This window comes from Meleagris gallopavo, chromosome 3, assembly GCF_000146605.3.
Source record: "Meleagris gallopavo isolate NT-WF06-2002-E0010 breed Aviagen turkey brand Nicholas breeding stock chromosome 3, Turkey_5.1, whole genome shotgun sequence".
NCBI classification, from domain to species: Eukaryota; Metazoa; Chordata; class Aves; order Galliformes; family Phasianidae; genus Meleagris; species Meleagris gallopavo.
This window is the reverse complement of record NC_015013.2, coordinates 18,702,556-18,730,461: the sequence shown is the minus strand read 5'-3', so window position 1 is coordinate 18,730,461 and position 27,906 is coordinate 18,702,556. Positions and strand designations below refer to the sequence as shown.

Sequence of the window (27,906 nt, the reverse complement as noted above, 5' to 3'; positions counted from 1 at the left end):
CTGACATGGAAGTGCGTATGAAGCGAAATGTGTAACTAAATTCTTCCATACAGAAAAATTTGCATCTGTTTATATTCATCCATGCTTGCTAAACACTTATGGAGACCAAATCATGGATGTGAGCATGGTGAGGCGGTGGGTATTGGATTTTGGCAGTAAAGGCAACAACAGTGTTTCACCTCCGCTGGTGGACAGATTTATTATGATCATGGCATGCAGGCTCTTGTTCATTACTGGCAAAAATGCATAGCTAATGGTGGTGAAAAATAGCGTTTTGTACATTCAGAACAGTACAGTTCTATACATTAGAAACAGTGAAGTTTCTAGCTGTGAATGTTCATAGCCATCCCTGGAAATTTGCTATATGGTTTTGTTAGGTAAAACTTAGTTTTTATGTCAGTCAACTGACTTACAATATGAAAGACATAAACAGTGTAGGTAAGCCTGATTTTTGAGCTCTTTCTAAGACAGTATAAATCCTTGGTGTGCTGCCCAGATGTTTTCAAATCCTGAGTTATATTTAGCAAGACTATAAGTTTTTAGAGTTTTTATCTTGTAACATGCACTATAAACTGTTATTGTTTACACATATTGCAAATCTTCCTTAACATTTTTTAGCTCCCTTTGTCGTTTCTGAAGTATATGCATTTCAGATGGTTTAAAAGGTAAACAAGGCGGACTGTTTACAAAACAATCCATCATTATACTTTCAAGAATGAAAGCATGCATGTACTGCTATATTCCACTGGTGTGCACTGTAGACTTACAAATGCCACTATAGGCAGTGAGTTCTGTGTTCAGAAACATTTACTGCTAGATGAAGTGCAGAATGTACTCTTACTCTAGATTATTGAGTCTGTTGTTAATTTGAGGGAAATTTAAAGCCTGTTTTTTGAGATATGAAAAAAAAAATTACTCTGATACTTAAAGATATTAGAACATGATCATAAAAAAAATACCCGTTGATGAAAAAGAATATAACCTGAATTAGTATTTTGAATCTTTAGGCAGAGGTACGGGGTGGAAATCCCGTTGTTTTACCATTGTTCCTTCACTTTTTGCACAGAGTTGAAGATGTCAACAGTGTTGTTGCTTTTATACTAGAGCCGAAGAAATATTGACACTTTTTAAGAAACGTGTTTTAAGAAAAGTGCTTTCTATTCTCAATATGCAAATGTTTTACACTTCTACTTTTTTTAAAGAGAACTGTAACAATAACTCTCACTGTTCTTTCCCAGGTGGAAGAAATTCCACTGGACCAAATGAGGTTTCCGGAGAAATCAAGCCTTCTGCATCTTACTCTAGACATTTAAATGCTATTTAAAATGGCATAGCATTTTGGAACAGCTAATTCTGGTTAAAATGAGCTTCTTTAATTATTTCCACATTTTTTCAGAAATCTTTATCCTGAAATTTCCTTATAGTGAAGAAACTGAAGAGCTACTTCTCTATACTTGCTGTTTTCAGTCACTTAGTAAACAATGAAGAAGAAACAGCATTTCTCTGATAATCTTAAAATAAATTTAGATATGTGTAGTATCTCTTCTATCTCTTATTTTTGCCTGACCCCCAGGATTCATTCTGCTTGTCAGCTGGGTCCTGCAGAAAACATCGTAATTATTGAATATAAAACAATATGTCAAATGACTATGCTAGCTACCATGAACTGTTCTGTTCAGTTCTCATCTAAGATGAACAGAAATATTGCTTATGATGCATGGCTATTATAGGAGTAAAATGATGGCCCAAGAATGAAATTTCTGATGGATTTATATTCTACAGAATAACCAGTAGTCTGTTCGAATAACTAAAGGGGTCTATACGAAGTTTGATATCAGAATTCTCAAGGCAAAATTTTAAAATATCTTTAGGAATTTTTCTGAAAGCAGTGTCTGAGTTATTTTTTATCTCAAATGACTGTATGGGGTGGAAACAATGCATTTAATTTCCCTGTGGTAAGATAAAGTTAGTTTTGAAGTTGACCTAGAATTTGGAGTGTTCCTTACTGGGCTCTATTTTTCATTTGTTGGCAATACTAGGGTGGCTTTCAAAGAAATAGGATGATGCACACATCTGACTGGCATTTTGATAATAGTAGAGAAAAAATGACTTCAAATACGTGCATTTCTTTCTCTTAATAATATTGTAGGTAGTGAGGGGTGGTAGTGTAGGGGTGTGGTTAGTAGGTCAAGAGGGTTCTCCTCTCCCTCTATTCTGCCCTGGTAAGACCACATCTGGAATATTGTGTCTAGTTCTGGGCCCCTCATTTCAAGAAGGACAAGGAACTGCTTGAGAGAGTCCAGAGCAGAGCCATAAAAAATTATTATGGGAGTGGAGCATCTCCCATAGACGAGGCTGATGGGGCTGGGTCTGTTTAGTTTGGAGAAGAGGAGACTGAGGAGTGGCCTCATTAATGTTTATAATAAATATGTAAAGGGTGACTGTCATGAGGACAGAGCCAGACTCTTCTTAGTGACATCCAATGATAGGACAAAGGGCAATGGGTGCAAGCTGGAATACAGGAGGTTCCACATAAATATGAGAAAAAACTTCTTTATAATGAGGGTGACAGAACACTGGAACATGGCTGCCCAGAGAGGTTGTGGGGTCCTCTTCTCTAGAGACATTCAAAACCTGTCTGGCTGCATTCCTGTGTGACCTGATCTAGATGTTCCTGCTCTGGCAGGGGGATTTGGACTAGATGGTCTTTCAGGGTCCCTTCCAGTCCCTGATATTCTGTGATTCTGTGAAATTACTTTTACTGACATGCCTATTTGTTTTGTATATGTAGGTGTTGTTTGTTTGTTTGTTTGTTTATGTTCTATATACTAATTATTATTACTAAAAAAACAATGCAGTAATGAACTGCTGAAGATTAATCAATGTGTGAAGGTAAGATGTCAACTACATTGAGCTAGTTTTTATTTTTAGAGATCTACAATTACAGCATACATTCCTATTCCCAACTCCACTTAGCTATTAATCTGAAAAGTCAGCAGTATTTATCAATTGTAGGAAAATGATGTTGTATAATTTCTGATTTAAAATAACTTTGTAGAGTGCTTTGACTTTTGTCATCATTTTTATGTCTTCTTGGTATAATTTATTAACAGGTACACTGAAAAATGTAAACTGAAACAGTTTTGTGTTTTCCTGTCTACCAGTTAACATTCCTGTTGCATGTTTTATAATGCAGGGCTAATTGCTTTTAAACTGGGTTGAACAGTGTTCTTCTGATCTGCAGCACATTGCACTGATACAGCCCAGGAAATTTATGTATACGTTTGGCTCAGTATAACAATGTAACGTCAGGATGGAAGATCAGCTTAGAAAGCAGTTGGAAAAAGGGAGGTGTTGTTTCAGTGACCTTTTATGTGGCCAATGAAATTTTCAGAGTGAGAGAGGGAGGTATTGCATAGTTTACTGTTTTCAGGTAATTTTCTACATGCCTACATTCCACTTCCTGTGGCAAATCACCTTTTTTATTATTATTATTAAAAATTATCTTCTTGCTTTTATAGTTAGAACATTAGAATGGTCCATGAATTTATTAAAAAATAAATAATGATTAATACACAGAAATAGATTAGAACTTGAAACAAAGGCAGGCTGCAGTCTGATATAATCTGGAATACAGTTAAGTTTGTGTGCTGTTTCTCTGTAAAAACCCTTATGTTTTTAATTATCTTTGGTAAATTATAGGTAAATTTTCAGTGTTCTGAGGATTGAGACTAATGATATAATCATTCAAACTTTTGCAGAGAAAAGAAGCTTGTTTATGCAACCAGAACACCCTGTATAAGTATTTCTATACATGAGCATGTAAACTGTCAAGTCTGTTCTTCATCTTGATAGTGGGAAAGATTTGTATTAGTCAGTCTCAACTTTCTAAGAGGGTAGTCTGTGTTCCTCCTTATTTTAGGGAGAAGATTTCACCATTAGATTTGGAGAGGGGAAAAAAAACACTTCCTCCTTTCATCCTCTTTCCCCTGGTAACAGCAATAGGAACAGTAACTTCTGATCATTAAAAATGTTAAACTGGAAAATTTCAGCTTGCACTTCTAACACCAGATGAAAAGGAAAATAAGCAGAGTTTAATAAAATATTTCATGTAATAAAAAAATGTTCTCAGTGTAGCCCTGTTATATTTTCTTTAGAAATTTAAACCAAAATATCTATATTGAACATTTAAGCACACTGGGGAGTTAGTGCACAGGGTTTTTGATTTATTTATTTTTTTAAATAAAGCTAAAATGTCACTGAGGCAAGTTAAAGGATGAAAGTACTTGTTTTACTTCAGATTTTTTGGTTCAGAATGCTACAAAGCAGATGCGCAATTGAGATTTAAAATTAAATTAGGAGAAGTAATTGCTGTAATCCCTATGCCTAAAACAATCTTTGCCATTTAGTTAGATTTTAACACAGTTTGCTCAATCTATTACTGCCATTGCCCCCACTGTGTTCTGTCACAATCCAATCAACTGCAAGAAAAGCATGATACTGTTTGCAAAGAAAGCAAGCAACAAAACATGTTTGTGTCTGAATGTCAGGAGTTCTACCTTGCCTTTGCTTAGTAGTGGAACACAACAAATTAAAGTATGATTTTTCTTTAATTAAATTAATTTCAGATAATTTTTGTGGACCAGTGGATTGCTAATATTGGAGATTTACTTGTGTACTCCCTTAATTAATGTTCCACCTCTTCATAAATAGTAGAAAAAGCAATCATGCATATGTTATCGCATCAACATTTTGATTCTCCATATGACTGATGGATTGTCAAGCTTTGAATGTTTTGGTTGCATCCTTTATGAATTTCAAGCTATATTCTCCAAGGGATTAGCTGAAATGTGAATTCCTTTCTTGAGTGAGATTACAGATCAATTTAAAATTATCTAAATGGCTGCTTTTAGATTACTTGTATTCTTTTTTTGGTACATTTAGATTATTCTTAGTTGAAGCTATAATTATTATATTCTGCTTTAGGCAAAAAATGAAATGTAGTTTTAGAATTAAGTCATTAACGCTATCTCAGATATCAATGCATGAAGTAGTATAGCAAATGACCATGTTATAAATGCCATTTTTATATGAGATCATGCTTACTGTGCTTATCTAATCATTGATATTTTGCTAAGAAGAACAAAAATTAAAGTGATTATTTGAAGAATGTTCATTACTAAAGATTCTACAAAAAGATGCTGTAGATGTCCCATAAATCTGTAGGAGTCTAGATTCAGTCTCCAATTACAGGAAGCACTTGAATCTGAGATTTTTTAGTCATTATTCAAAAAATATCCTTCATGTCAAAAGATGTTAAAGAACGGCTAATATGAAACTTACGAGTGCAGATTTACTGAATTCTGTTGGAAATATTTTATATTCATACATCTGTGAAAGTATTGTCTTGAGTGTAAGTATTGTCTTGAGTGTGTACACTTTTCTTCCCTTGGGAACCGAGACTTCAACTTTGATTTCTGCTGTCATGAGCTGCTCTGAGGATCAGCATCTTCAGATTTGTGTGCATGCTCAAAGTGGAATTAGAAGTGTATGGCTTTTGAACAATTTAAAGGAGTTGGAAAACCTTTAGAAGTGGCTAGTATGAATCATAGAATCATAGAGTTGCTTGGGTTGGAAAAGACCTTAAAGATCATTGAGACCAACCACGACCTAACCATATTACCCTAACTCAAACAATCCTCTGCTAAATCATGTCCCTGATTTAACAATGGATTTTAAACACGTCTGGGGATGGTGACACAACCACCTCCCTGGGGAGCCTATTCCAGTGCTTAATAACCCATTCCTTAGAGAAGTTTTTCCTAATATCCAACCTAAATTTACCCTGATGCAAATTAATGCCATTTCCCCTCGTCCTGTCACCAAAAAGTCAACATTGGATAAGCTGAAAGACCTTGCAGGCTTCCTGCTGCCTTTGCCTACTTTCCTTTTTGTTTCTGGCTTCCTACACTCTTCCACTTCCCAGTTTTTAGGTTTTCCTGCACCTCCAATCTCCCCTTGAGGTCTCAGGGAAGATCTGGTCCATTTCTTTCTCATCCTCTCTAATGCTGTGCAGTCTGGTATCCTCTTCTCTAAAGCTCCTCCAAATGGAAGCACAGCCCCTCAATGATTGCTCACATCCTGCAGCCTCTGAGAATGTATGCCCCAGTGAGAGGACCCAAGGACTCCTTACAGCCTGAGACTTGTAGAACTGCATCCTCCTTCTGAAGCTCTGTTGGGGTCTGAGAGTTTGATAGTAAAGGGACAGTTGGTCCTGCAGCTGTCCAGAGATTCCTCAGATGATCACTGACCAAGTGCCCAGTAACCGGAGGAGATACTTGGCTGAATCCTTTCAACTTCAGTCACGAACATTTACTTACTAAATGCACTCACTACTTCAGTCAGCATCAATATTAATGATAAAATTTAGGAAAAGTTCTTCCTCAAATATTTTATTTTGATGTATGCAAATATATGGTCTGCTACATTTTGACAGCAAATATGTATGTAATCTGAGAGCTCTCCAACCAGGAATGGTGATTAAATATTGAAATATTTATAGTAACAAATATGAAACAGAACTGCACCAAGAGTGAACGCTGAGATAAGGCTGATATTGTATTTTGTTTTGCAAAGTGTATGGAAATGGTTATGTTTAAATTTATTTTTTATTAGTTTTGCTAATTAAATTTTTATTTAGAAAGAAGTTACATTAGTTTTCATAGCAATAAAGTGTTCCTTCTTAGAGACATGTGGCCTAGGATTCAGTTTTGTGACTTCTCTCAACTGTAATATACCTTTTTGACAGGAAAAATGTCAAGTGTTCTTGGGAAATACTGGGAATATATGAGGTTTGCATCTTAAACTACAGATTTTTGAAAGTGTAGAAGTTTTGTTCCAAAACAGAAAAAAAGTGCATGGTTCATTTCACATTTGCATTAGTAACCTGGATGATCAAGACATATGGATGTGTTTCATTTCCTTATCAACTTTATTATTTTTATTCCCATATGAAAAATTTTCATTTTTTTTTGAGCATTTACCCTATGCTCAAAATAAGATAAAGCACAGTAAAAAATAGCACATTATGTTTTGATTGTTTTGTTACTGATTCCAAAAGTTTAGAGAGGTCAAAGTAGTAGTTATTCTGAAGTTTTTCAGATAATTGGTTGACTGTAGATTTTTGACAGACATAATAGATAATTCTCTCTGATACTCAGTGAGAAAAAAAAAAAGTAAAAGAAAAAAAAAAAATGTTCTTTTGAATGCACAGTAGATTGTCCTGAAATCAGCAGGATGATTTTTAACATCTTCACATGAATTCTTTGCTATCCACCAGATACATTATGATCAACACAGACAATATACTTGAGAAGTGAATGTAGCAAACGGTATCCAAATAATCCTATCTTTTGTGTCCTTTATGTTAATGCATCTTACTGCAGACTGCAAAAGCTGCATTAAGGATTATGTAAGGTGAATACAGTTTCTAGTTTTTTTTTTATGATTGTGTTTATTTAACATAATATATAGTCAATATAAATGGTATTTAAATGAAAACTATAAAAACAATGACAAATCAACATGGATGGAAAGATCTATGAGGTGAAGAGCAATTCCCCCATCTAACTCCAAGCATTTTCATTTCTCAAGTGTATTCATACTTCTCTGAATGTTATTCCATGATTGTTGTAAAGTTTCAGCCTATATATTTTTATGCCTCTATGAACATCATATATTTCTGCAAAAAATCACTCTTTCGGTAAGTTAGCTATATACCCAAAAGTATTTTCTCTGTAAGTAGATGGGAAGGATGAAAATAAGTGCCAATAAATCAGCAACTTTTCTTTAATGTTAACATAGTGTCAAAATAGTGTAATAATATCAGATTTCTGCAGACTTAAACATTTGAGTAGTACTGGAAGAAATATTTGATTACTAAACATACTGGGGCTCAGATAAATGTGTTGTTATGAATATAAAAATTCATTAAAAGTTCAGTTTGTTGCAGGTCTTGCTGCCTCAAGATATTGTCAGACACGATAACATTTCTCATTTATCCATATAGTTTCTGATGGACTAACTAGGGTTCTTGGCAGATTTGCTTACAATAAGAAATAAAGCAGAGTAATTTTTTTTCCTATACTACATATCGAGGGACTTGTCAAATAAAAAGGGAAATAACATTTGTCTTACCTTTCCTGTGGTAGGGGGCTATTCATTCTAGTAGTATTTGATTACTTTTTTTAAGATGACAAGCAAAAAAGTTATATAAACAGACTCACATACTGTAAATATTCATTAAAAAACTGCCTGAAGTTACACTGTGAGTAATGATTTTTCTTGCCGTTGCACCTGTGCACAGTAGTGCTGAGCTTGTAAGCAGGTGTGAATCCTTTCAGAATCAGGAGCCTTTGCAGTTGCCACCAAGCTCTTATGGTCTTCCAGGAGCAGCAATCTCAAAAGAAATAAAATGCACCAAAATAGTTGTATTGCAGGACAAAGTAAAGTTAAAATATTTTCTATCCATTTGGACAGGAGCATCTTCCTCATGTGAAGTCTGTCTTCTTACATGTTTCTGAAGGAAAGGTATGCAGTGGAATGGCACTGTAGTCATCTAAGGAAAAATAGAAAAATATTAATAGAAAAAATTCTATTAGTAGAAAATTAGGAGGTAGAATTTGTTGATATTAGAATCCACATTCTGAAACAGCTTTTGTCAGTTGAAAAAATGTTTCTAATAACCTCTATATGTATTACTTAACAAGAATTTTCTAAAAGCATTCTTGAGCAAAAATATTTATTATAAATGGAAGAGTCAGTACACAAGGCATTTTTAATAGATAAGAGTTCAGGTCTTTTTTAATTATTAGCTTTTCAGACTAGTTCCTATCTTCAAATAAAACATGAAAGCTCTACTGTGGGAGGGATTTGCTAGGAAACAGCTGTGTTCAGAAACTCCACAACTATGCTATAGAACAAAAGTTTTGCCATGCTTTGCTGGTATGAAGTCGTCTATTAAAGTGACTGCATGTATCCTATATTGTAAACACATCCCAAAATATATACTAATCAAGAAATAATTAGTTATATAAAAGCAAAGAAGAAATAATGTAGATAGTTCTATTTGCGTAGTCTGTATGTAATTTAGAAACAAAATAGTTTTGAGCTCCCATATAAGCTGAATGCCAGTATTAATGTACATAGCAAAAGATAGTAGAATAGTACTGTATCACTGCTACCATGCTCAGAGGAATCTTTTTTCTTAAGTCAAATAAATAGATCATCAAATATAATGTGTTTAAGTTCTTGAATCTTCTTGAATTGGAGTTGTTTTAGCAACTGGAATTTTTTGATAAATTTCCTTCAAATAGCATTTTATCTTATAAAAATACCTGTGTGTGTTTTTTTTTTTATTTTGTTTCTAATTCAGATTTGTTTTTTCCTTTGCTTCATAATTTTTAATGTGGGAAGATGACTATGCTGATAGCAGTATACCTGCAAAAAATAAGAATTTCCCTCCAGAAAATTAAATTGAAAATAATTCCCATACAGAATAATTCTGTTCTGTTTAGGAAGAAATATGTTGTTACCACAGATTAGAAGTGGTATTACTCTAGTGAATTTCTAATAAAGAATGCAATTCAGCATATAGAACACAGAATTGAATCAAGTGGTGTGGAGTTCCGAGAAATGAGGAAGAGCTGCTTGCTGTTGCTGGAAGATGTGAAGCTAGGAAAGGTTGTGAATACTAAAATGGGAAGTAAAACTTCACGTGTTAACAGATAACGAATGTTCAGTGACAGAAGTATTTCACAGGTGATTTTAGGAAGGCAGTTTTCAATGCTACCATATTCTTATCAACATGCCCACATAAATTTAGATTTTGATTAGTTATCTCACTTCAATTTTTTTTTTTTTAATTTAGACTTCAGAATTCAATTGTAAATTAAAATACATGAAAATAGGAAATTACAACTAAAAGGCAATTTTTTAATTTTTTTTCCTTTTCACATTTTCAGAATGTGAAATTCTGCCAAGATAGGGCAAAAGTTATGGGGATCTTGTTAGAGAACTGCTAGGGTTCAGCAAGGGCAGGCTGCTCTGTGAGTGAGTGCACAAGGGGCACAATGCCACAGGACCTAAGAAGAGCAGAGCCAGAGCCATCTCTGGGGCTGCTGCCAAGCCAGCCACCAGCATGGTTATCACCAGAGAAGTCCACAGGGATTAGGTAAGCTCATAGCTAAGGCAGGAAGACACATGAGGAGAGAAGATTTGGGATTACCAAGTTCTGACAGCAGATACTGTCCAGATATTTGAGTGATACTACAAGCAATTTCTTTTTATTAAACAGTAATTCATGTTTCTTTGAGTCACAGGTCTATAGATCATATTTGTCTTGCCTATAGATTATAAGTATGAAGGCAGATAGTATTAGAAGTTGATGTTTCAGTCTGGATGAGTAAGGCTTAGACTTTAAATAAATAAATGAAAATGTCCTGTTGTTAGCCAGTTCTGTTGGGAAAAAGATCTTGCATGTAATGTGGAGTATCTTGTGAGAAAATGTTTGGTCTCTTTTTTTGTTCAGATGTCTGGAGAATATTTGTGAGAAAATGCTATTATTAAAAAGCACCATAGAGAATTTCTTGTTGAACCAACATTTTCTGTTTCTGATCTCACTGTGAGTCCATACCAGATATAATCAAAACCATAGCTCCCAGCCATAATGCTTGTCTTCTGTCCATTTTTGTTTTAAATATTGTCTTTTGACAGCCCGAAGCACCTAAAATACCTTCCTTGCTTTTCCAGTCTTACAGAAAATTAACAAAACCATGTGCTAAAAACAAACAAAAAAAGAAAAAAATACCCCAAAATACTGGGTTTCTTTTCAGACTTCCTGGAGAGATCTGTGTATGGACTTTTCCTGAGTTTTCCACTTTCCACTTGAAATCACATCCAAACTTTTATGTTTCTTCTTCCTCATCCTGTATTTGTTATCATTATACCCATTGAAATGGGTAGGCATCCCCCTCCATCCTACTCTATCCTCCTTGGAAGGAAGGAGAAAGATCTTTCTTCAGTGAAACTCTTTAAGCCTCAAGAACTCCTATGTTGCTTTAAACAAAAATATAGCTTTAAGAACTTTTTCTGTAATTTAACCATATTAGGAGGAGTTCCTGTTTCTGTCTTTTTTTTTTTTTTTTTTGGTTTCAGGATCTCTGTCCTTTATATTTAAAATACTTATTTTCCAAAGTTCTCTTTATTGAAATATAGATATCTGTGCATGTGTGTGTGTACACATATTCATACATATGTTATGTACAGATGCATATTCACTGAAATTTTATTCTGTAGTTTCAAAACAGCTGAAATTTCTTGAGCATTTGCCTTTCATTGTGTTTTCAGTACCATTTGGCTTAGCTTCCTTACTGAGAAAAGTTCCTCTAGATGCTCTCCCATCTTGCTTGGTCTCACAGTAACTGTCTTTGACTGTGCAGTGGAAAGGAAAGTGGGTCTGCACAAGCTGCTTGCACAGTGGATTAAGTGATTTTCAGTCTTTTGAAACAATGCAGCAAGGAGTAGATCATACAGTCCCAAAGTGTGTGGGGTGGTAGTAGTATTAAATTCAGTGAGGGGGATTAGGCCTCTTGGAAAACTTTCAGGAGTACAATTGTGAGACTGTGTACAGAGTTCATCAGCATATTGTTACTTGTTTTCTTCTGTTTTAGTGAAAAACTTACTTTCTGTAAAGGCTTATAATTGGAAAATGAAGTTGGTGAGTTTTTTCAGTTAAAGAACAAAGAACATCCCAAATCTTGTTTCTAGAAGGAATCAGATTCCTGAAGTTTTTTTGTTTGGTTTGGTTTTATTTTGTTTTACTTTATTTTAATGAGGATTTGTTCTCAAAAATCTGAGTTAACGTCTAATGCTGCTGTTAGTTATTGCATTTAATCTTTTCCAGAAGCTACAGCAGGAAGCTATAAAAAGATCCTTTTACAACATCTGAAAGTGGGCTGAGCAGACTTGAATGCATTCTAAAACATCATAACAATTCTGCAAGACTTTCAGAAAAAATGCTATGAGAGGGATCATGAAATACAAATTTTGCTTGTTCTTCCTAACATTACAGACCTGATCTTTTTCCTTAACTTTAGTCTCCTTAACCATCTTGAAAGAATGACATAAATGGTGGAGAAGCAACTTTCTAAAGATTTTTATTATGTGTTTTATATGCATGTACCTTAACCTCTTATTTAAAAATACAGCCTCTTCAGATTAGAAAAGCAGTAGTGTGATTCCTATCTATATTTCATCTTTGAAGCACAGTGTAATAGCAAGAGAACGTAACCTTATAATTTCTACTTTACTCTTGAAAAAGAAATCAATATATATCACTGAAACTTTTTTTTTTTTCCCCCAAATTTAAAAGCTGTAACATTATTGTACATTCACAGATTTTCTGAGGCTTTTGTAATGAACAAGCAATTGCTTTTTTTCTGGCCAATCATTAAGCTATTTAAAGTGTGCTTTATTTCCTAATGAAGTTAGGAGAGTAAAGCTAACTCATTGAACAAGAAGTTGAACTTGCATAGGGAATATTTCTCACACATTCAATACCAATACTTCTGCAATTATTAAAATTTTTTTGAAAATATGACGTGAGTAAAAAAGGAGAGATAAAATTGGATTCATGCATCTCACTGGAAAATTATTGAGTAGCAAATATTTTTATTTTGTATTTCATTTCTGCAAATATGGACTTCTATCTTTAATTGTACTTGTTATTCTGCAAGCCAGAAGTATCCTAATTAGAGGTTATCATGACCTGAGTAGGCCATTTATTAAAATATAATATAAACATTCAGAAAAAGTAATGTAAAATAATACTTTTTAAGTATCCACACAAATAAATGTGTGTATCGTTCCATACTTTAGAAAGATTAATCTGCAAAGACATTACCAAAAATACTTTACTCATTTTTCCTCAGAGTTAAAAAACAAAAACAAAAACAAAAAAACAAAAAACAAACAACAACAAAAAAACCCAACCTCCTTTCTTATCAGGAATATTTCAGTTTTCCACTTAACAAACCTACATGTATAATTTCAGACATAATAATTATTTGAATCAAGATAAAATATGTTAGAACTTTTGTGTAGAATGACAAGTTAGTTCAGGAACACCTGTGTTGTTGCATCCAAAATAACAAGGATATCAAAACTGTTTCCCGTAGTCTACATATATTACATTCACATAAATTTCTTCTGCCATTGTTTTAAATGCTAATATGTAAATACAGATTTTCAAAAAGCAAGTTTGAGTAAATGATTTCACTCTCTTCTTTGTTTCTGTTTGGGAAAATTATACTCGTGATTATTTCCAAATATTGTCAAAACATTTAGTTTTAGTGAACAATAAAGACCAATCTAGACTGTCTCTGAAATTTATTTTTCTAATTTTTCCTCTCTTAACACAAGGTGTTAGACACTTTGCTCAAAGGTTGAACCACCTGTTTACTCTTTTGTTATGAGTGACAGGAATGTTTGGGATGGTTTTGGGGAGTGGGTGGCAGGCTGCACCCTACATGAAGGAGTGCCAGGAGTAGAAGGTTGAGGCAGGCCTGGTACTGGCCAGGACCCAGTCCCACACTACCTGACTAAGGAAAGCTGAATGGGCCTGGTGTTGGGTCCATACCATTAAATAAGCCCACAGCAACTATGGCTGATGTAGGTCATGGGTCAAGGTTGGGGTGCAGCTCTGGATCAATGGGCCATGAAGACAGAAACAGGCATAGTGCAGGCAGGGACTGAAAGGGAAAGAGTTAATTTAAAAATAACATTGAAGTGTCAATAAACTTCCTCTGCTGAGTCTTCTTCCTGCTCTTTACAGTTTACATCAGCTAATTGGCCTTAGATGCTGCAAGCTGAACTCCTGGAGCTGTAAGTTGAATATGCTGTAACGCAGGGCTTGGGTCCTGAGTGGAATTAGGAATTCATGGTGAATGTGTCAGAGATAAATTCTCATGAGAAAGTTATCTTTTTAATTGAGACAGAGAAAAATCACATGTGATGACTGTGTGAAGATGATGGTCCAAGCTGAAATCTGAAAACTGAGATCTAACACTTTACATTTTTGCACTTTCTTTACTAAAGATGAATGAGAGAGCAAGTACTTTCTTGGAGAGCGTTATATGAAAAATACTGTTTGGAATAAGCATATAGTTTGGGAAAAATCTAGTGAACAACAAACCAATGATAACTACTGACACTCAGAAAATAAGCTAATATAATATTTAAGAAAATATGAGCTCCAATACTTTGCTCAGCAATTATTTATATTAAAATAAATGATACCGATCTTGTCTATAAAAGATATATAAACCAAATCATTTTGTGACTTTATTCTAGAGATCTTTATGTATCTAATATATTAAATGTAAAAAATTATCATTATAGACATGAGCTTGTAGACATCCTGGCTGCAATGAATTCAGATTTTACACACACACATAAGTAAATTTATCTTTGACATCACCTCTCAGCTAAGTAGTCATCTTGTGCTTACTTGCTTGACTGAAATTCAACCTTGGATGGCTTTGTGATTTCTCTCTACGTGAAGCCAGCCAAAAATGAATTGGTATTGATTAGCATCATCACTGTGAAAAGGTGAACTTTGAGGCTTAGAATTTGTGTCTTTTGGCAGATGTTTTGAAGAAACTCAGGTCTTGTGTTCCAAATCTTTCATGGGTACTTTAAAGACATTACACCTGAGCTTTTCTTTTTTTTTTTAAACAAAAATACAGTATACGTGATTATAGTCTACTAACCAGTAGTTGAATACTATAAATTGGAATAATGTGAGGGAAAAATAATTTGATGGTAAATAGATCTATGTGATGTTTTATTTTCCAGTTACTGTATGCACATTTGTTGGATAGAATTTACGGATGTGTGCATCTAATGTTCTGTTTAGAGTTGGAGTTAACATCTTAGGCTCCTTCTGTCACTTGTGGGAAGATCACATGGAAAAAAACTTCAACCCCTGATTCCCTGTTTAATTTTATTGCAGATGCTTATCACATTCTAGAAAATTTATTTAGGTAGTACTAAAGACTGAGATAGCATAAATGTAGAACATGTAGGCTTTTCACTCTGTTGTATCTTTCTATACCACGATGGGAAAAAAAAAATAAAATAAACAAACAAAACCAACAATAACCAAGTGACTAATTTTGTAGCTGTGTATACAAAGACAGTTCTGTGGCTGCTGAGTATTATAATGGTTTGAAAAGTCAAAATTAGTTCCCAGATAATCTCTTAGTTAGATGCAGAGTGTAAAAGGAATATGTTTCTTTTTTTCTTGCTACAGTACCTAATTTTAGACTAAAGGCCCATTTTAGTTTTAAGAACTCTTTTGGACCTCTCTCCAAGTACTAACATTAAGACTGACCAAGGTTTCAAGAGTGGTTGAGTGGCTTTTTGTTTGATTTTGTTTTGTTTTTTAAATGAGTAATCCACGATGAAAAGGAATAGTCTGAGGAAGTAACTTTTGTTGGTAGGGTGAAACGTCTTAAAAAATAATCCATTCAATTTATAACGTTTTGACAACTGACTCTTTAGTTGGCACCCATTCTCTGTATTTATGTGAATGGACTAAGAAATTGAATTTGGATTTGGATCTAATTAATTGCTAAATAAGTATTCTCTTGTAATTTCAGAGTTCTTTTGTCTTTAATTTCCCATTATTCTTTTGTTAATGAAGTGCCCATGCCCAAATTACATATATCTTTGGGTATTACAGATCTCATTTTCAAACAGAGAAGCTCGTGGTTGAGTTTTAATTTGTATGTGGAAACAGTGAATCATAAGCATTACTGTTTTTCTTTTACTCATTTTCATTATTGGTAAAGGACAGTTGTGGAGGAAAAAAAACCTCATTATTTTCTCTTTCTTCCTACATTGCTCTGTCTTTTTGGGAATCCAGTTTACCATATTTAGAATAGTAGCTGGAGATGTATCTGGAAAAATATAAATCACTTCACGTTTACTTCACGTTTTCCATCAAATATAGTTTTTGTCCTCACTAGAGAGATTTGAAAATATTTATTTATATTTTAATTTTATATTTCATTTTTAATACAATACATATATTTCAAAAGATCATTTGTCTTTTGACAATTCAAATATTTTCTTAAGAATCCTAGGAAACATTTCATGGATGGTTGACATGTTTCTTTCCATGCTCACTTTCATTTTGAATCATGCTACTAAATGAATATTATTTTTCAGGCCAATTTCAACTTTTTATTCTGGCATATCCTTTCCTGAATGCCTTTACTCATTGTTTAAGAAAATTCCAATGGCATGAAAAATACAATGAAATGATGTGAGAAATATTAAATTTTGTTACTCACTGTCAATGTCTGCTTTTGCTTAGGGAGAAATTTACTTAGACAAAATGCTGGAATATGCTATTCCATTCACTCTTTGTTATCTGGATGCTCTTCAACCTCTGTTAGAAAGCTATTTTACTTTTGAGAGAAAATGTGATTCAGTTTCTTTTGTGAATTTTTTCACATTTATAAGTTGTTTTCTCTTAATATGATTTTAATGGAGAGAAAGAGGAGCAGCTGACTCACAATCATTGCCCAAGGTGAAGAACAACAACAAAAAAAAATTGAATTGTAGAACTACAATTTCTACACTCCCTGGAGTAGGTTGCTATTATATTTAGACATACATCTAGCTACATGTGCACGCATAAACACATATACATCTCCTTATGTCCATACAGGTAAACTTATGTTTTAGTAGCTACATGGATTTTTGTGTGTGCACTGTATTTCCAGTTATGATACAAAATGAATATAGACTAAGCAGACTAAAGCAGGCCTTTAAGTATGCAAACATGATGATTTGATTGTATCATGTACTGTTCTTTTGCATGAGGACTTGTTAGCCTCACTGTATTGAGCTCTCTGTTGAAGATACAGAGATGGACCAAGACTGCCATTTAAATTGTTTGAACTGGCTGTTGTTGTTATCTAGAGACCTCTTAATACACTGTTCCTTTGAGGTTAGTTACAAGGCTGGATCTCCTTGTTTTAACTAATTTTAAAAAATGCAATACTTAATGTTAAAACCAGGCATAATTCAATTGTGAGTGAGCTAGTTAAATATTTTTGTTGTGGCTTGGTATTAAAAACACATTTAAAATCCTTAGTTTTATTGCTAAGAAAGTTTCCAATGTGGTTAATGGGACATGTATAGAACTAAATTCTTAGAGAACTGAAAAATTGCTTAGAAATAATGTGGGAAGAGACAAGTGCTTGTTTGTTTGTTTGTTTGTTTGTTTGTTTTTCACTAGTTAATCAAATTGTTACAGCTCTTTCTAAAGCTTTCTTAGCTTAAAATGAAGTGCCTTCCAATAGTCAGACTCCATACTTTTATCAAGTAGTTGATTTTAGTCTCTCAGAACTGAAAACTATGAAGTTATTTTTTTATTATTATTTTGTGTATGGACATTTTTCTTCTGTCCTTTTTTCACCTATGTTGAAAAAACTTGAATCTTTCATTTTCACAGTTTTTAGTCTAATTAAATCTGTGTCAGCAGTCTTATAAGTACTGTATAATGTACTTTTAAGTTCTTGCCAATAATAAATTTCTGATAAGTATGTGCTACAAATGCATTTTACAACAGCTGTTTGTTAGAAATTTGAGTAACGTTCTATAACCTCATGATATAGCTTCAATCTTCTTGTCTCTGAAGAACAAGTTATGAGATAATTGTTTCCTATTACTTAGTAACAAGGCTTTTTGTTGCTACTTTTAATTCCTCCTATACACGGATTAGTGAATTAAGAAAAATTGGTTATCCTACACTGAGGTAGCACTAGTGACCGTAAATGATCATGTTTCTTTCAAGAGTATTAATTGTGACCCCAAGAAAAAAAGTAGTGTGAAAAATTAAAATCCTTAGGGAATGTATTTATCAGGATATTTTTCCCTAGCACTGAAGATTTAATATAGAACTTCAGTGTAATGAATATTCGTTATATTCCTTCAAAGTAAAAACATACGAAACTGGAAATATGCTTGTATTTTATCTTTTGAAGAATTATAAAAGAGATGTTTGAGAATCTTATTCCAAAATCAATATAAATGTAAACCAAACATTTTTTCTTTTTAGTAGAGTTATTCCATAAACAAAAAGGGAAAACAGAAACAAATAAGATTTAGTTGCAAGTTTTAAAATTTTACCTATGCTTTAATTTTGTGTGTATATATATATATAAGTATATAAGTTAACTATAAGTTAAAATTATTCCTTTTTTTTTTTTTGTCTTTTGAAGCTCTTGATTTTATTACTGTGGAAAGTTTATATCTTAAACTTATTCTAAGATGATCACCTTGCTTTGAGATGAGGCTGCTAACTTCATCCTATAAAAACAGATTTTATCATACTTCTCTTTCTTTTCTTCTTTTGGTCATTCTTCCACTCTGCCCCCAAATCCTTCCTAGCTGGAAAGATGGCAGTTTGAGAATACTTCTGAATGGGGAAGGAGAGAGAGACCTGATGCGGAAAAGCAAAGTTTGGAAGAAGAGAGAAGCGGGTTGAAGTTGCAAGTGAAAGAAATTCAGGAACTTCTGGAGATGAAAAATAAAGCAGTACCAATTAAATTGACTTGTAATCATCAAAATGATCATCAGAATGCACAAAGTAAGCTGCCAGTTAAAAATAAGGTACGTACATTGCTATGTTTCATTACTTTGGGAGCATTCCCATGTAGAATTGCTATTTCATACTGACAAATGACAAAATATGTCCATAAAACAAGGGCTGTACAGGAGAGAATATCTCTGTTTGTGCATCTCAAACCTGGGCAAGGAAACACAGTGAATTTCTGTGGGGTACAGAAACAGAAAGAAAAATCTCTTCATTCTTAAAAAGAACCAGTGGAATTGACAAGTTAGACAAGAAAACTTTGGAGTGAAAATAATGATTAAGAGGAATTGAAGAAATTGAGTAAATTTTGGTAGATACAGGATCCTGATGAAGATCAAAGCAAAAAAGTTGTGAGGCAAATTGTTTCTCAGTCTTTCTGAATATTTAATCTCTTCTTAGGAAAGAGAAAATAAGTAATTTATCTTGGTAAAGATTTGAAGAGAAGGTGTTCTGTACCTGTAGTCTGCTTTTAAATGTAACTGATTTTTGTGCATTTCTGTGATGGCTCAGGAGCAGCAAGTTGCACTTAACCTAATAGAATATCTTCTTATATAACGAACATCTGCTTTTAATTTTCCTTTAGTGGTATTTATTGTATCAAGTCATATCATATCACATGAAAATTTTTGTGATTTCTTTTTAATGCAAGTAATTTGATTTTTTGAGTTTGGATATATGACCAGAAAGGGGTATATCTGCTTCAGCATGTTACTGTGTTTCAAATATATTTTAGTTTGACATTTTGTTCTTTTACTTTTTTAAAAAATGTTGGTTTTGTAAGAATATTAGACATCTGTGATATTTCTTACTATTACTATCATGACTCTGTTGGTGACTACTTTGCATCATTTGTCAAAGTCAAAAGGCGAATATGGTGTGCAGGCATCTTTCTTATCATAAAAATGAATGTCCGTGCAATGTTTACCTATTCATAGCAGATCACGTCAGAATAAGATTGTCTTCAAAACAACTGATTATCAGTTTCAATAAGAAAATTAAAAATGACAATTCACTGGCAACTGAAAATATGTAAATCATCATCTGGTAGCTTGTTAACAGTTATCATCCAAAGAATAGGATGACAAATGATTCATTTGTAGCTGTTTGTGTTCCACAAGAATCACAGAACAGCACCATCAATAACCTGAAAGAATGTCTGGCTGCTAATCCAAAAGCGTTTTTTTTCTTGGATGGTAGTTTGGGTTCAAATAAAATCATATCTTATATGGAGCACTAGAAGAGCATATAAGGATTTTTGTAAGACATGGATGATGGTTAGATGTTTATGGATGATTATAGATTTACATATCAAGTAGACAAAAGGGATGTGGGTAACATGTCACGGAATTAACTGCAGAATAAAATGCAGTTACCTTATACTCCTGCTTTTCCAAAACCTGCATTTGGAAGATGATATGTGAGATTCATTCTAGTTGTTTAGATCAGCATATGGGGTTGTTAATTGGTGTGTGGCTGATTCTCAGTTTGAGAGGTTATAAGTAACCAGTAACAACTTTTTTCCTTTGTTAACAGTTTAAGGAATATTAGGCATGGTATCAAAATACAGAAGGGAAGTTCTAATGTTCTTGTGTAAAAGATCTCATGTTGACAATTATCTTAATATTTAAACATCTATAGAATTTATGCAATCTCTTGCACTCGTGCAAATTCAATTTCTGAGCAAAAAAAAAAATTATTATTACCATATCTTGTACAAAATGTGAAGATTTTGCATTATTCTTAGGAGGTAATATGTTGATTGAAAATGTTTCCATGTGCAGTTTTTCAAAGGTTAACTCCTGTCCAACAAGATGAGTAGAATTGATGAAACAGTTGAGATCAGACATTGTTACTATCTAGTTTTATCGATTGCACATCTTGGAATGGAGAAAAACATTTAAATTAATAACTGTATGATTTGACAAATAGCATAGGAATAAATATTAAGTGGGTCTAACTGGTTCATCTAGGAAGAGATAAAATGAAGAAGAAGAGTTTTTTGATTGCATAGATCAATACTCAAAACATGGCCTTTATAGAAAGAGATTTTCTATTTCAGCTGTGAATATCACCCTTAGAAAAACTTATACATTAACTTGGGAGAATAAAAATAGTGTTCTATTGTTGTTGTAGTAGTGTTGTACTGTCTCTAAATATTATGGCCAATAGGTGGTCATTAAACATTTTATTCACTATATATGTTTTGTAGCTGACTACTATAGGACCCAAGTACAGAACAGAAAACTGTATTCATAGACTATTTGTTGTTGCTGTTTTATTTAGTTTCAAATTTTAATATTATAAGACTATAATTTTGTTGCATAAATTTAAAAATGGGATTATGGCCAGCATGTATTTTTATGAAGCTATTTTAGACTAACATTATTTAGCAAGATTTCTTTTAAATCATCAGCCTTTCAGGCTTGTTTTTTCAAAGGTAGGGAGCACTCCGTTTTTTCTATAAATACTTTGAAAAACAAAGATGGTATGTCTATAGTGGATTTACACAGCAGGTTTTGGTAGCAGAGTGTTGCATGGCTTATCTGTGAAATGAGGCCGGGCTGCCCTCTACTGGATACAGCCGATTTCTGCCCACTCCGAAGGACCTGCTACAGTGCGTGGCTGGGGCCAGCAGTCAGGTTGGGAGAAAATCTGGCAGGGGCCCTTGTTTCCACCAACCCAACGTCAGAGATTTGTGAGTCCACTTCACAGACAAGATTTCATTTTTGTGGTAGTATCCTGAATGAGACTATAATTTCTGCAATGGCGTCAAGGAGCCACAGGAGCAGGTGAAACCCAGGTTTTGCACGTTTTTCTGCATGAGCCTCAGCACTGCACTCAATGCTGCAGACTGCTTAAGGAGAGAGTGGATGTAGTACTTAGGCATGTGTTTTAGTGGGCAATATTGGTGGTGGGTGGAGAACTGGACTGGACGATTTTAGAGGTATTTTCCAACCTTAATGATTCTATGATTACCATCTTCTGCTGTGCTGATTTACTAATGTGAATACAGCCAGATACAAAAATGTATGCAAATTGCTACCTTGTCAGCAGCATTCAGAGGTCTGTGTCTGCATAGCCCTTGTCTTAATGCATATGATCGCCAAAAGCATTCAAGGAGGCACCTCAGTACACAGATGGAATTTTTAGTTTGCCTAGGAGAAGTTTGAGTAGTAAGGGCTTCAGATAATTGCTGTATGTTTCATTCCTGGTTCTACATCACAGATCTCTTGGGCTAAATTTTTAATATAGTTTTAACTCTGTCAGAAAATAATACTTGAAAGAGCATTATAGTACTATTGTTAAACACTTTGATACTTCACTGAGCACTGTTCATCCAATGGAGAATTATCTTTGTTTCATTGCAGACCTCTGGGATGGTTATTCTGATGGTTAAGCAGCAATGGTTGCACAATTTGCTCCCTTAGCAGATTTTTCAAATGCAATATGTTTTGTCAGAATTACCACTTGGGATACAGTTGTTTTATATGATTTTTTTTTCCTAATTACACTTCTGGTGAAATGCCTCATACTTGAATAAAATGGCTGCTTTGAAGTAACAGTCTTTGAGATTTGTTTGTTGACAAATTCCTTTTCAAGAGGAAAAAAAGGGGGCTAATTCAGGAATTCAACATTCAGTAAAATTTTGGACATCATTTGTCAGCACTGGAAAAATAAAAAGATTGTTATCCTGTGTTACACTTGAAAATATGTACTTATAGTTCTGAAATGTGGGTTGTGTATTTGTTTCCAGCTTTGGAAATCTCAGTTCTTTGAACAGCCAGCAGTAGATGTTTGAATTACCTTATGCTTTGTTTTTATGTGTTTCACTTTCCTCATTGCTTTCAAGGCAGCTGTCTTGGGTTATTATTTTCACAGAGGAGACCTGGCTCTCAGTTCTCTCTGAAACTGCCTTTCTAAATCTTTTAGCTAAGTTTATGTAGAAGATACTTCTCAGTGCTAAACCTCATGAGATTTCTTGTTTCTTATTCATCTCTGTGTATAGAAAAAACAATGTAATCAGAAGCATTCTAATTTAGATCTGATGCTTGCCTTTTTGTGCTCATCCAAGTAGAGTTGCAGTTGTTTCATCCATGTAATTCTGATTGAACTGTTTATTAAGAGAATTATCATTTCATTATAGTATTTTCTAGTGTTTTTCAATCTATATATTTCTAAATTAATCAGAGATTAAGAACCGCATTAAAATTATATTGTGCCAAAGAAATAATAATAATAGGTAAATATATTATTTATGTTTAAAGTTATTTTGTCAAGGGATGGTTAAAAAAAAATGTTTTTTGTATACTTTGGAGATGAGTAGAACTCACATGGCATAAATACTGAATTATAAAGCTGAACACTGCTTGTCTCACCCAGTCATGTCCCATATGCTTTGCTTTGCTCAGTTTATGGATGTTGAAGTCACAGTTTCAAAGAATTGTTGACGAAGAAAAATAAGAGTTGATATACTAGAAGTAATCAAAGTTGCATCTCAGTCTTGTTTTTTGTTTGTTTTGTTTTGTTTTTAAGATAGCTTGTCCAGAATTCTATTTAATATTTGGTGAAGGCAAAGGCTGTTCCTTAAAAGGCAAATAAAATCCTACATCTGAGCTTAATAATGAAGAAACATTGTGGAATATATATATATTAAGTGAAGAATATTTAGAATTGTTAATCTCTATGTTTAAATAATGTTGAAAAGTAGATAAATTAGGAAAAAAAATGACATTCTTAATCCGTTATTGCCATATAATATATATATTTCATCATTATTTTCCCTTTTCATCCTATTTTCCCTACATTCAGAAATATCAAGAAATCAGTTAGCCCTTACACATGGAAATTAACACTGATTTATCCAGTTTCTAATTGGGATATTTGGAATAATTATTGTATTTCTTTCAGTTGGTATTACACATTTTCTCATTTATTGATTTATTCAATTTTCATTTCACAACTTGTGTAGTGGAAATTCTGAGTCATGGCTTGAACCAGTGATTGAGCATCTGGTGGGAGGGCAGAGTCAACCCAGGGGAGCTCAGGTGCATGTAGTGCCCCTGAGTGACTGGAAGGGGTGGAGCCAGGATCCACTCCTTCCCAGACTTCATTTAAGGGCTTGCAATGGAGGTGAGAGTATTGTCCTGGAGATCCCTGTGTACCTGAGGCCTTCTAAGGGTGAGTAGGTTCTTTCCTTTGTTTCTGCATCTATAGCTGGTGCATTTGAACATATCCTCGCTTGCTGTAGCCTAAGACTTCTATGCTGTTATTGCTGTGCTTTCCATCACGTTGCAACTTGTTTCTCTGCTTTTTTTCAGACAGGTAACATTTTGTTACTTACTGAAATCATTCTTCTCAACAATGCCATCTATTATTATATTATCAAATATGTATTTTAAATGAGCAGCAACCATGTTGAAAGGAAAATTCATTTCTTTAGTACAGAATTGCATTCGCTATTGTGAATATAATCTGTTTGAGCAGAGTTGTAACAATCTTTCTGAGAGGTTTTTAGAAAATAATTTGGTTATCTGCCAATGTAGTGTGCGAGATATCTTTGAAACTCAGAAGGTGATTATAGAGATTGTTTATGTATATGTTGCTTGTAAATGCTTAAGGTGTGGCTTTAAATATTTGGACTTCTGAATGTCTCATGTTGTGATACTGTAGTTTTGGTATCAGTGTCAAATGTCTTCCATAGTATGTCAGAGTGCTATCTGTTTTGTAAGAAAAGAAGAACTAGAGCTGACCACGTTACCAAAGGCAGGAGAAATAGCAACCTTACTTAATTCTGTAGCCTATAGGAAATATAGGTTAGGCAATGGTGGACAAGGTCAGCTGAAAATGAAGATCACAAGTTCCTAGTGACTTTCCAGACTACTAATCCAGTTAGCACAGCTGAGGCCCAAATTAATTGCTGATTTGGCCCAGTACAGGCATGGCTGTACTCATAGCATAGCAGGTGTGGCTGGAGCTCAGGCACAGTCTATCTATGGGGGCCTCAGCATAAAAGCTCCAAAGAGAAGGAGATGCAGTTGTTGATTAGGATTTCCATCAGAGCTTTAGGGAAGAGCTTTGCTTGGCGTCCTTCCCAAGAGAAGAGCAGGGGCAGGCCCTCAGGTACGCTGTCTTTTACATTGATTCTGAGCCCAGGTAGCAAAGCTTCAGGGAGTGTGCCCTTAAAGGCTCCATATTCCATGCTCAGTAACAAATGATTATATCAGCAGTAGACCATGGCAAAGGGGCTACAAAGTGTTTGCACAGGGAGAGGTTCAGCATAGTCTAATCTATGGGACTACCAAGAAGATCCTTTTGTTTTCATGCTGATTAAATATGATATATTTTTAGTATTATTGTGACTGTTATTCAAATAAATTCATTGTTTATCATTTTTTATGTTTTGTTGAAGGTCAACAATGGAAATTGCTGACCTTCAAATGGAAATGACTGCAGCAGGCTCTAGTATAGTTGAGCAGAAATACGGTTTTGCCAAGTCTAATGGCCTAGAACTGATTAAGTTTAAATTGGTTACTCTACATTCACACTCCTGTGGTTTTATGATTACTAGGTGTAACGGTGTCCGCAGTTTTGAATTATCTTAGTCATTTACCTTTCATCATGTATACAGAAGCCACATACTATGATTGAAAATAGTGCTTTTTCACAAGAAATTAAATTTACAACTGAGTGTGAGTGAATGCTTTTGGCAGTTTTCTGTCCTTGTCTTCATTGGTGTAAAATGACATCAATTTACATGAAGAATATTGTTATTAAAATCTATGAGATCATTATATTCATGCCTAAGTGAGAGTCTGCCTTTTAAAAATCCCTCTAACTTCAGAAGAAAGACGCTGACGCTTTGTTTCAAACACTTAAGTCTTCCTACATGAAAACTTTAATAAAGATAACCTTAAGTAGTGAGTCTCTTGTTTACAAAGCACATGGAAATAAAGGGAGTAATGACAAGATGAAGTGATCTAACAAAGAGGAGTCTGGCTGCATTACAGAAGTATGGTTTGGAAAATTGCCTCATAGTACTGACTGTTGTGGTAACAGATATTATAAAATGAAGATTAGAAAGGGATTGGAAACAGTTCTGTTTCAAAATGCAGTGTGTATTATAAAGAATATAAAATCAAAAGGAATAATGAAGCTTTAGGGATTGAAATAAGGGACAATAAATGGATTACCAAAGTAACTACTTCAAGAAAAAAATTGCGTGATTAAGAGGTTTTGAAAGTAGCTGTGTATGAGAGACTGCTCAGTTAGTAAAGTACTCGAGGCAAAACAGTAGAATCATGTTGTTGGTCTCCTTGTTGAAACACTTGTGCAACTGCAGATTCAGCCTGTATTCACTAGTGTTTTTCAATGCTCAGGTATGAAAAATACATTCTTGCATTCTGTGTTGCAGCGTTCTGTGATCAAAGTTAAATCAGTAGAAATGCAGGGAATATTTTCTGCTTTGTTGAAGAAATTTGCTTTTTAACTGTCACCTCTTGGCAAATGAAGTTTCATTGTTCTGATAAATGAAAAGGCTCAATTGTTTATATTCAAACCCAACATTGCATTTAAAATTTATTTAGATCATACCTTTTACATATGAGGTGAGGTTTTAAAACTAATTATTTTATCTATATGTAAACATGAGGCATGAAAAAATGAGGTTAGAAAAATTGCTTGAAATAGTCAATTTTCAAGGGTACTTTTATCTCCCTCAGGAAACAAATGTAAAATATTTAAGAGATTTTAATATTAATAGCTAATTTAATTAAATTAATATTTAATTTCTATATTAATATCTAAGTTTATCTTATGCTACGGAAAGGTGTGTGGTAACACTTTTGCATTAGTACATGGACTGTAAAGACTACTTGAAAATGTGTGGTTATCTTTGAATATATTTCTTATTTTTCTTATAAGTAGTTGGTACATCTAAAGATTTCTTAATGTATCATAGTGTGTATATGTATCGCATGGAAGTTCTGTTTGGTAGATACAAGAGTAATTTTTACAATTTAAATCAGAATTTGTATTTTGGGGTTATCATGTGTATCTTTCCTTTTAGAAACTGGATGTTCATTAAAAAGGCATTAAACATATGAGACAGCACTTTTTTTTTTTCCTGTGTATAACAATTGCTTATATAAAAGCTATTGTAGACTCTGATTTTATTAATAATGCTGTTTTGTTTGTTGGGGTGCATTCTTGTCAGTGATTTACATAAAACCATGATAATTTTAAAATTTTAGAAAATATGTACTCCATAAATCCAAACTTTCCAGTAAAATATACTATAAATAGAGCAAGAATATATTTTCCTGTAATAAATTGGTGTCCTGGTGTAAATAGCATGCCAACGTTTAGTTCTTGGTGAGAGATGGGAGTGCTCTTAGGACTGGGCTGTGGTCAGGAGCTACTGCCTTTACAGCAGAAGTTGCGGAGCCAGAGCATGTGCCTGAATTAGGCTGAGGGGTTATTTCTTAGCATGTGACATGATACAGAAGGTCATAAAGCTGTGGGCAGTCACCTGGGACTGATTGTTGTTTGAGGGTTGCCTTGTGTCCATTGGCAGGGGTGAGTCTTCACGTTGGTGATTGGGTGCCATGTTGGTGCTATATGTCAAATGGCAAAAAATTGCATTGCAGCTGTATATATTCTTTATTATTATTATTTCCATTTGTCTTTTGTCTTAGTTTTTTCAACCCATGAGTTGTATTTCATTTCTATTTCCCTCCCTTGTTCCACCTGCAGGGTAAGTGAGCAAAGAGCTGTGTGGTGCTGAGTTGCTGCTGGGTTAAAACCACAACACCTGAGAAATGGGAAATTGAACTGATATCTAGGCTGTGATAAAGCTGCTTTGTTTGGGAATGTATTCCAAGCCACAAAAAGATTTGTTATGAAAATAGTTTCTAGCTAGTGTGTTGAAAATGTACATTGTATTTCAGTTTTTTAAGTTCTATTTTTTTTATTTTATTTGACTGTTGAATTATTCCTAAACAGGAAGTCAAAAAAATAACTGAATAGTTTTTCTGATTAAAGATGAATCATGAGAAGTACAAAGCTTTTGAATTTTGCTTAACCTCAAATATTTAATGAGTGACACATAAGGTCATCTATAAAATATAGCCCTGTTACATACCTTATGAAGAGTTTACAACCTCTACATCTGAGCCTGAAAA

At 33.8% G+C, this 27,906-nt stretch overlaps 1 protein-coding gene across 1 annotated transcript in view; it reads left to right on the top strand.

Annotated features, from left to right (window-relative positions):
* Positions 1-22,948, top strand: part of LOC100548387 (coiled-coil domain-containing protein 102B) — a 35,122-nt gene extending 12,174 nt beyond the window's left edge. The window contains 1 exon segment of the mRNA XM_031552771.1: positions 18,523-22,948. Within this exon segment, the coding sequence (XP_031408631.1) occupies positions 18,523-18,810 (288 nt within the window). The 3' untranslated portion in view covers positions 18,811-22,948.
* The last annotated feature ends 4,958 nt before the right edge of the window (positions 22,949-27,906 follow it).